Source organism: Echinops telfairi, unplaced genomic scaffold, assembly GCF_000313985.2.
Source record: "Echinops telfairi isolate 266 unplaced genomic scaffold, ASM31398v2 ScPeMD7_7469;HRSCAF=8507_1, whole genome shotgun sequence".
Taxonomy (NCBI): Eukaryota; Metazoa; Chordata; class Mammalia; order Afrosoricida; family Tenrecidae; genus Echinops; species Echinops telfairi.
This window is the reverse complement of record NW_022111373.1, coordinates 89,834,076-89,845,220: the sequence shown is the minus strand read 5'-3', so window position 1 is coordinate 89,845,220 and position 11,145 is coordinate 89,834,076. Positions and strand designations below refer to the sequence as shown.

Genomic DNA, 11,145 nt, shown 5'->3' with positions numbered 1-11,145 from the left:
CCACCCATCTCAGGCAGGGTTTCCTTTTCTTACAGAGGAAGTGGGCATACCGGGGCCAGACTAGCTGCCCCGGCTAGAGCTGTGGAACCCTTGCAGCCTGGCTGTCTAGGAATTTTGGTTTTAAAGCACCAGCAAGAGCTCCCTTTGGAATCTCACGCAGCAAATGATTATCAAGCATCGCAGCATCTGTGCGTCAGCCTGCCCCTGCCCGTGGAAGGTGGCAGAGCGGAGTGTCCACTCTGGGACTTTTATGTCATCTAACTGAGGGCTCCGCATGGCACCCATGACACAGTGTGGGCTGCCCGGGCTGCAGGCAGAGGCGAAACGACGAGGAAACCACAGACCAACCGGGCAGGGACTCAAAGACCTCGTTAAATCTAGGCTCTGATCACTGGTCTTAGCTTTCGGGAGCAACTTAGGACATTTAAATTCCAGAGGACAGTTAAAGTGAAGTATTAATTGAAAACATTAAAAGTACCCATTATTAATAGTTTTTGGCCAAAATGTCTTGAGCTAGCCTCCAGGGAACTGCAGCAGTTAACCCAGAAAGCCATCACAGGACCAGGGCATGCTCCCGAACACAAGCCTTCTAAGGACGTGTGACCCAACAGCCTCAGAGCTGACATTTTATTGAAAGCAGAGGTAAAGAACTGAGGTAACTATGTGCCCCTCTCCCCAAGTCCAGGCATAAATTGACCTCACAAAGAAACGATGATTTGCTAAAGCAAACACTTCCCTCTCCCTCCCAGATGGCATGGATGGGTAGGTGACTGTGCTTCACAGGTTACTAAGTAGCTGCCCATATGCAATGTCGCCCAGGAAACTCGCTGAGCAGGAAGTTCTGAATCAGACACACAGGCAGTGGGCCCTGTTCTCAGAGGAGCAATGCAAAACAGAAAGGACCCTGGCTGGTTCCCCAAGTGGAGAGAAAAGACAAAGATTTGATGCTGGCACGCTGCTGCCACCATGCTGAGCCCTGCCTTGATTCAGCAGGCCCTCAGTATAGACTGGCTGCAGATGAGCTCTCTGGTTAGCTGCATTCTAGGAGACGAGGGCTTTCCACAGTGCTTGAACTGAGAAGGTATGGCCCGAGAGTTCCAAGGAGCAGGTAATCCAAGCGGCAGACAGGCCTTCCAAGTGGTCAGTGTGCTCAGCTGCTATAATGACAATTTTTTAAAACCCTCTGCCATCAAGTCAATTCATGGTGCCACTTAAAAGTTATTTTTATATCATGATAAAAATGCTCTTATTAGTCTTGTGGGTTTTTATGTTGGTTTTGTTGCTGAAAATATATACATATATTTTATAAATCATTTTATTGGGGGCTCGTTCAACTCTTATCACAATTCATACATATATCCATTATGTCAAGCACATTTGTACATATGTTGCCATCATCTTCAAAGCATTTTCTTTTTACTTGAGTCCTTGGTATCAGCTCCACATTTTATCCCCTCCCACCTCTCCCTCCCACATAAACTCTTGTGATTTATAAATTACTGTTTTTTCATGTTTTATTCTGCCTGATATCTCCCTTTACCCGCTTGTCTGTTATCCATCCCCCTGGGAGGGGGTTATAGGTAGGTCATTGTGATCAGTTCTCCTTTTCTTCCTCTACCTTACCCTTACCCTCCTGGTATAGCTACTCTTAATATTGGTCCCAAGGAGTTTATCTGTCCTGTATTCCCTGTGTTTCCAGTTTTTATCTGTACCCATATACATGCTCTGGTCTAGCCAGATTTGTAAGATAGAATTAGTTCATGATAGTGGGGGAAGGAAGCATTAAAGAACCATAAGAGAGCTGTATGTTTCATCGATGTTATACTGCACCCTGACTAGCCTGTCTTCTCCCTGTGACCCCTCTGTAAGGGGATGTCCAATTGCCTACAGGTTGGCTTTGGGCTTCCACACCACACTGGCCCCACACACATACCCCCCTCCCACTCACATGATTTTTTGCTCTAAGTCTTTGATGCCTGATAACTGATCCCATCGACACCTCATGATCACACAAGCTGGTGTGCATCTTCCATGTGGGCTTTGTTACTTTGCAGCTAGATGACTGCTTATTTACCTTCAAGCCTTTTTAAAACCCCAGATGCTATATCTTTTGATAGCCAAGTACCATCAGCTTTGTTCACCACGTTTGCTTATGCACCCGTAGTCTGATGTTCTGAATAAGCAAAGTAAGAACTCTTTTTTTAGGAGCCCTGGTGGTGTAGTGGATGTGCATTGGGCTGCAGTCTGCATAGTCAGCAGTTAGAAACCACTTGCAGGTTCTCAGGAGAAATATTGGGCTTTGTACTCTTGTAAATAGTCACAGTCTCAGAAACTCACGGTTCAGTATGAGTCGGCATTGACTCGATGGCAGGGGGCAGGGGTCATGTCCCCAGTATCTAGTCCTATGCCTGAAATATTATTGATCATGAATATTGAAAAGTAAATGTTTTGTTCTCTGAAACTGGAAATGAAAACTGGCCAGATTATTCTTCATCTTAAAACTATTAAATATTTCTCTGCCTGCTTCAGAATTTAAGTTCTTAGTATATCATAGAAGGTTTTGTATGATCTAGCTCTCCTATCTTACTGTTCTCTACCTCTCCTGTCTTATTTTAGGCTTCAACCAACCTCCAAGCTTCTTCCTGTAATGTAACTTCTCCCTATCTTTTCCTTTTTGTTTTAACTATCTGTTTAGAATTGTTTCCCCTAATAAAATATCACTATTCTGTTTAGTTGAGACTTCTCTTTTCCTGGATTTTCTTGGCCTGGATTCGGTGTATCTGCAGCATACTGTATTTACATTTGAGTTTGCTTTTTTTCTGCTCTTGACTGAGCTGTATGTGGGCACCAGCTACTCTTATTCTCTATCATGCCCTTGGTGCCTTCCCACTGTCATGGTAGATGCTTGGCGAAATGTTAACACAATGCCTCTCAGTCCTCATCTCACTATTTTAATGAGGTCCATTTTTCCTAAATTTACGGCTACAGTCAGAGTGTATATGTTTGAAAATTGAATATTATGACCTGTCATTCCTTTCAGATAGCAACAAAATCCCTGAATAGCAGTGGTTTATTTATAAATTTATATTATACATATACCTTCTCCATTGAGCTTAGATTGTATCTATTTTCAGAATTTGTTTCCCCTAATAAAATATCACAATTGTTTATTTACAAATATGCCCAAATACTTTTAATTGTGTTAAACTACAAGTTCAGATATTATGCTGTCAACTTCTAGAGCTAGTGTAATAATCAGCTTATATCTGAGAGTGTCCTTTTGGATTTTGAAACTAAAATATACAGAACAGCAGATGTCCACTGCTACTTAGCATAGGTGCCACCTGCTGTTTCCTGTGAGTACTTATACATTTCTTTTTTTTTAATTATTCCACTGGGGGCTCGTTCAATTCTTATCACAATCCATACATCCATCCATTGTGTCAAGCACATATGCACATACTTCATACATTTCTTAATACATTTTGTGATCTCGTTAAAATTTCACTTCATAGTCTACTTATGATTTGATAAGTGTGGTTAATTGAAAGTAATCTTCAACAATTCTGAAATTTAGTTACATCATAGGCAAATTTCAATAGAATAGATGAAAATTCTTGACTTCTTCTAATAGTTATTAATTTATTGCTCAAGATAAGGTTTTTTAACTAGTGACATTTGTGTACTAACCTGGATTTTCTGAGTTCTAAAGCAAAATGCTAAATTTCAGTCAGCATTTGGTAATTTGGAGTTTTAGAGAGGATCTTCACTTTGGAATCTTGTTTAAATTTTGTGTTTTACACTTAAGGCTTATCTTACCATTGTATTAGTTCTTTTTTGAGGGTCATGAAAAACAGGAAATGAACATATATTAATCCATTTCATACTTGAAACTTCTTAAAATACACTACATCAAAATCAGGATTAAGAAATTGGAAGGTGAATTTTAAAATTTTCTAGAGTTCTGTGTTATTTAGTATGCTTCCTACTTTGTACTCTATGATGGAGCCTCAAAAAGTTAATGGGAAAATCCTATTGTCTTTTTATTCACTTTTCCACAACTTTTTGAAACCCTCGCTTGTTTTCTAGGGTAGTTAAGACATATATAGCTGATGAATTTGTTAACCGTTAAATGGCTATAACAGAGTTTGGGTTTGGAGTTAACAGAATGCATGTAGACAAACAGTTGTATTCTTAAAATTAAAATGAACCTATTATTAAATGTGAACCCTAACACAAAATTACATTTAATACAAAGGGACTTTCAAAAATTCATGGGAAAATGGAATTAGAAGATAATGGATTTTTTTTCCATGGACTTTTTGGAGCCTCCTCCTCCTATATCTTACCTTTGAATTTGGGCTTATACTCACAAGTGACACATGTATTCATTTCATTAAGGAACCCTGGAGTGGTATAATGGTTAGAGTACTCAGCTCTAACCATAGGTTAGCAGATGAAGCCCACCAGGAGCTCTGAGGAAGAAAGAGGTGGCAGTCTGCTTCTGTAAGCCTTACAGCCTTGGGAATCTTACAAGACAATTTTACTTTTGTCCCATAGGATTGCTGTGATTCAGAATCTGCTCAACAGCAGTGGGTTTGATTATTTGGGTTATTGTGCAAACAGCAGCACTCAGCTGCTAATCGAAAGGTTGACAGGTCAAACCCACCCACTAGTTGTAAAGGAAAATCGTTTGACATTCTATTCTAAAGATTCAAAAGCAAGCCCTCTGCTGTCAAGTCAGTTCTGACTGATAACAACCCATATGGGACAGAGAAGAATTGCCCATGGGTCTCTTGGGGCTGTCACATCTTGTTCTTACGGAGTGGCTTTTCTCTTGGTGCCAAGTGTTTAACCACTGCTCCACTCGGGTTCCTTTTTCATGAAGATGACAGCCTAGCAATCCCTGAGCAATTCTACTTTGGCACATGGAGTCCTCTGTTAGCAAAATTGTCTTGCTAGCACCTAACAACATTAGTTTAATTTTTATTTTCAAGCTATGTAACATAAATGCAACATAGAGTAATATACTGACCATAAATGATAAACTCTCTTTTTATAGGACGTTGATGCTACAAACCCAAATTATGAAATTATGTGTATGATCAGAGACTTTAGAGGAAGTTTGGATTATAGACCATTAACGACGGCAGATCCTGTAAGATTTCTTTGTTTGTAAACCATTGCTCTGGAATTTTTTACGCTGTAAATAATAAAAATACTTATTTTAGGTATATTTATAACTCTGATACCCATTAAATTTATATTGTGTTTAGTTGTATATTTTTTTCTCTCCTTACGGGTACTCATTCCCCCACATTTTAAGAAGAAAATCAAGAAATCATCCACATTTATGCTAATCTCCTATAATTTGGTATATTAGACATGCTATCAACAGAGATGTCCTTTTCAAAGCAAAGCCATCTGGAAGGGCAGAGCTACAGTAAAGAGTGATTGATTGTCAGATCAGTTTCCTTTCTGACTACCCTCACTTCCGCTTTGATCTCAGTGCCAGGCTTATTTTCTCTTTGATTTGGCTGTAGATCCTGCCATCATGCCAGTGAACTTTACTATTAATTGATGTGTTATGTTAAAATAAATGGTATTCTGACTTTTAGAATAAGAGTTGTTGAGGGTTGCCATAGACCAGAAGAAACCTAGTGCTTGGCACATGTTCTGCTGTCTAAATTACTCAATGCTTGTTAGTTGACAAAATAATTTATTGGATAGGGAGTACTTCCGTGAGTAGTTTTATGAAAAATAACTCCTGTAAGTTAGCTTTAAATAGAATATTGGTTACACAAGGAGCTCTGGTAGCACACATACTAAAGCGCAGTTCTGCTCCGTCACACAGACTCACACTGTGAGTCAAATATCGACTGAACACCGTGTAACAACAATGTAACTTACATACAATACATCTGTGTTAGATATACAGGATTTAAAAAAAAATAAATAAATAAAAAAAAAGATATACAGGATTTAATGAACTGGTATATAACTATAGTATTTCATATATTTTAGGCCTTGATATACCCTTCCATGTGTTTTAACCTACTACATCTGAGTTTATAGCTTAGGATAGGAACTGACAAACTTCTACAAAGGACCTACAGGTAAATAATTTGGACTCTGAATTACATGATACCTGTCCCAACTATTTAGCTCTCAGTGTAGTACAAAAGCAGTTATAGAGAATACATAAAGTGAAGGGATGTGGCTTTGTACAAATTATTTTGTGTTCTGATCTTTTGGGAATTACATTTCTTACCTATACTTTTCTTTGTCAACAACTTTCCCTCTAATGAACCTGAAAATTTTACCATTTGATAGAAAATTTTACGTTTATACAATCAAGTGCTATGTACAAGTTGTATAGATTTATTCATGGAAATGAATAATTAGACAACTTCTTAAATGTAAAGTGAGAGCTGCCAAGAAAAATAGTACCATACCCTCTATAAAGTTATCTCTTGAAGTGATAACTAATAAATGGCTATTCCAGTCAGATTTTAAAAATAATTATTTGTGATGACCATTAAAATTATGTGAGCTAATTTGCTTTTAAGTTTACTTATATTTACACTATACATAAATTTCTAAAACTATGACAAAATATTATATAATTGACTTGTAAATGTTACTAACCACTGATATTTTTTTTTCATAGATTGATGAACACAGAATATGTGTTTGTGTACGGAAACGACCACTCAATAAAAAAGGTATTAAGAAAATAAATAAGGTATTATGTTTAATAGGGTCTAATAAAGTTGATTTTATCATATTTTCAACGTGTTTTTATATTTACATAAATCACTTTGCTGTGAAAGCATTAGATACAAATAATTTCACTTGCATTTTACCACTAAATTTGTTTCTGTGGATAGATCAGTGATTTGCTATTACTTTGAGTCATTTTCCCTCCTGGTTCTTGCTTCACAGAAGTCTTGACTTTAAATTTTTTTTAAATTTTGTGGAATATTTTTTCTTACTTAATGGCAATGGCATATCTCTGTTGAATGTTACTTGTTTAAAAACTACTTTTGTCTAAATTCTTACTATTTAAAATTAATTCAAATGCTGTGATAATTACTGGACATTGATTTTCTTTCTTTCAGAAACTCAGATGAAAGATCTTGATGTAATCACAATCCCTAGTAAAGATGTTGTGATGGTGCATGAACCAAAACAAAAAGTAGATTTAACAAGATACCTAGAAAACCAAACCTTTCGTTTTGATTATGCCTTTGATGACTCCGCTCCTAATGAAATGGTTTACAGGTAGGTAAGCCTTGTCTGAATCAAAACCTTGTTCTTATACCTTATATTCTCTTTCATTTTTAGCTTAAGCAAAGAAAAAAATCCCCTAGACATTGTAGTAAATATTGACTTGTTCTCTTTAAGAAAAATGTTTATATATATATATTCTTTCTGCATGCCAAAAATTCATTTTCTTTACTAATCTATTTATCCATATTATACATACATACATACATACATGTACATACTCCATATATCTCGAAAACAAACAAAGGAGACACCACTACCACTGAGTTGATTTCAACTCATAGCTGCCCTGCAGGACAGACCAGAACCTCCCCTTTGGGTTTCTGAGGCTCTGAATTTTTATAGGAGCAAAAGGCTTCACCTTTCTCTCTCAGAGGAGTTGGTGAGTTTGAACTGCTGACCTTTTGGTTAGTAGCCCCCAAAGCAAACCACTATAACTCCCACCAGGGCTCCACCATTATCTATATTTTTTTGTGTGGAAAATATTAACATTTTTGTTACCTCTGGGAATAGGAGGTGGTGAGAGGAGGATTTGTATTTTTCCCTTTTTATTCCTTGTGCTATCTAAAGAAATTTGAATATACTTGCTGAAATAGACCACCATAGTTTCTATGCCCATATACTCAACTTATGAGCTACTCTAAAACTTGCATATATTATATCTTGATTTCCCAAATTTAGATTTTCATATAGCTGTCAGCACAGTTCCCTCTTTCATTATTATAAGAGGTCAGTTTAGCATCATTGCTATCTTTGCATAATCTTGGTAATTATCAGAATACTCTGTTTTGTTGCCCTTTTATTTTAGAGTTTTAAAAATATAGGCAGTGCATGGGTTACCATCATGTAACTTACATACACTTCTTGCACTAAACCCACTAACTGCCATCAAATCAATTCCAACTTTTAGCGACCCTATAAATAATAAATTTTTACAGAAGCAGACAACCTTGTCTTCAGGGTGGCTGCCAGTTTTGAACTATGCCTTTTAACAGTCGGATGTCTGTATAATCCACAGCACCTGAAGAACATGTTAGAAATGAAATACTGTTGAGACCAACTTGACTAGCCTTAGGCCAACAACAACAGCGATCAAGTTGGAATGGAAGAGAACCCAATTTAAAAATATATGAAATTCTAGAAATATAAAGAATATATTTAAAGGAGAATTATAATCTTAATTTTTTTGTTTTGCTTTGTGAGAACAGAGCCCTATTCTCCTTCCTTACTCTCCTCTACTTTAACGTCTTCCCTGTAAAACAGGTTGGGTTTCTTGTAAAGAAGTCATTTTATATAAAAGTACATGGTATACTTAACTTTACCAATATTTGTTTTTAACATTTTATTAGGGGCTCATACAACTGTTATTGCAATCCACACACACATCAATTGTGTAAAGCGCATTTGTACATCAGTCTCAAAACATTTCCTCTCCACTTAAACCCCCAGCATTAGGTCCTCATTTTCCCCCTTCCTCCCCGCTCCTCCCTCCCTCATGACCCCTTGATAGTTTATAAATTGTTATTTTGTCATATCTTGCCCTGTCCGACGTCTCCACCCACTTTTCTGTTGTCCATCCCCCAGGGAGGAGGTCACATATAGTTCCTTGTAATCGGTTCCCTCTTTCCTACCCACTCTCCTTCTACCCTCCCTGTTTTGCCACTCACACCACTGGTCCTGTAGGGCTCATCTTCCCTGGATTCCCTGGATTTTCAGTTCCTATCTGTACCAGTGTACATCCTCTGGTCTAGCCAGACTTGCAAGGTCGAATTCGAGTCATGGTAGTGGGAGCAGGGAGGAAACATTTAGGAACTAGAGGAAAGTTGTATTTTTCATTGTTGTTACATCGCACCCTGACTGGCTCATCTCCTCCCCGAGACCCCTCTCTCTGTAAGGGGATCTCCAGTGGCCTACTAATGGGCTTTGGGTCTCCACTCCGCACTCCCCCCATCATTCACTATGGTAAGATTTTTTGTTCTGATGATGCCTTATACCTGATCCCTTCGACACCTCGTGATTGCATAGGCTGGTGTGCTTCTTCCATGTGGGCTTTGTTGCTTCTGAGCTTGATGGCCGCTTGATTACCTTCAAGCCTTTAAGACCCCAGACACTATACTTTTTGATAGCCGGGCACTATCACCTTTCTTCGCCACATTTGCTTATGCACCCATTTGTCTTCAGTGATCCGTTCGACACCTTGTGATCACACAGGCTGATATGTTCTTCCATGTGGGCTTTGTTGCTTCTGAGCTAGATGGCCGCTTGTTTACCCTCAAGCTTTTAAGACCCCAGATGCTATATCTTTTGATAGCCAGGCACCATCAGCTTTCTTCACCACATTTGCTTATTCGACTTTACCAATATTGATCTTACCTCTTAACCCTAACGTTTGGTTTGAGAAATTATACTTTTGTGTTTATTTTCTTTCCTATGTTCTTTGTTTTTATTTTCTTTCCTACGTTCTTTAACTTATCCTTTTTTTTTTAAATCATTTTTTGGGGGGCTCATACAACTCTTATCACAGTCGATACACACATCAATTGTGTAAAGCACATTTGTACATTCATTGCCCTCGTCATTCTCAAAACATTTCCTCTCCACTTAAACCTCCGGCATTAGGTCCTCAACTTATCCTTAAAATATCAGCAGACCTATAAAGTGTTCCACTTGCATTATGTTAAAGCCTATATAAAAGTAAGACAAAGACTCTCATTTATACATGTACAGGTTAATTTTTTAAACACATCTCTGCAATCAGTGGATGGATGTATACAAGTTCTTTCAGTAATACCTTTGTCTTAGTCTCATTGATGGGACCTTCTGAGCCAGTTGAATTCAAGGCAGAGAATCATTTCAGATGGTTTTTGCGATAACAGCATGGAGGAACCATATCTGACCTCCAACTGACTGCACCAGGGAGAATGAGAATCTTATCTTCACACCAGCCCAAGGCCAGTGGCCACAAGACATACCTCCACCCTCCAGCTTTCTGTACCCTATTCTGACATGAACTGTTCTGCTCATGGCACTCCACTGGATTTGATGATCATTGCAGTGATCACACAGAACTTGCAGACAATATTCACAGTTATGGAAGCTTATTAGGGAAGTAAATAAGTTGGTTACCTATCTCAGCAACCATATAGTCTTTGGTCCACATCAGTGCCTCTCAGCCAGAGAGCCAGCCAGTTTGTCTGGTTCTCAACCTCTCAGCCACATGGTCCTTTGGCCGTTGCTTCTGTGCCCAACCACTACTCTGTCTCATAGTCTCCCATCTTTTCCTCTGCCTCACAGTCTCCTTGTCTTACCCTCTGGTCTTGCAGCTGCCACACTCTCTGTTTCCGTCATGACTCTCGTACATGGGAATGGCAAACAAAACTGACCAATCCCTTTCTATTGGTGTTTCACAGACCCTAGATGCACAGACCTACCCAATTATTTTGTGGGTATCACGGAGCCGTATTAAGAAATTTCACCTTACCACAATTATCATGACTTTTTTCAGATGCCAAAAGGACTTAGGACAGTTGCATTTCTTATTAAGAAATTTCAGATTTCTGAGCTTTTGTTAGAGATACTTTTGACTTACCCTCTGATAAAGATTTGTTTCCTATCATAATTTACAGTGCTTTGCTCATGAAGACGTACTTGTTTCCCACTTTATCTTTTAACTGTAACAGTGGATTATACCATTATGATTGAAAAATAATTCAACCCACAATATTTTATCTTTTTTCTGAATGAAGACTATCAACTCAGAACTCCAAGTCTTGGTGAAGGGAGAAGTCGGACAGGGCAAGATATGACAAAATACCCATTTATAAACTATCAAGGGCTCATGTGGGAGAGGGGAGC

The 11,145-nt window shown here is 38.3% G+C and overlaps 1 protein-coding gene across 1 annotated transcript in view; it reads left to right on the top strand.

The window, feature by feature from the left end:
- The window catches only part of KIF2A (kinesin family member 2A), a 50,418-nt gene that overhangs the window by 16,526 nt on the left and 22,747 nt on the right, over window positions 1-11,145 (top strand). Inside the window, exons 6-8 of the mRNA XM_004703703.4 lie at window positions 5,063-5,158; window positions 6,671-6,725; window positions 7,122-7,284. Of these exons, the coding sequence (XP_004703760.1) occupies window positions 5,063-5,158; window positions 6,671-6,725; window positions 7,122-7,284 (314 nt within the window). The remainder of the gene's footprint in view (window positions 1-5,062; window positions 5,159-6,670; window positions 6,726-7,121; window positions 7,285-11,145) is intronic.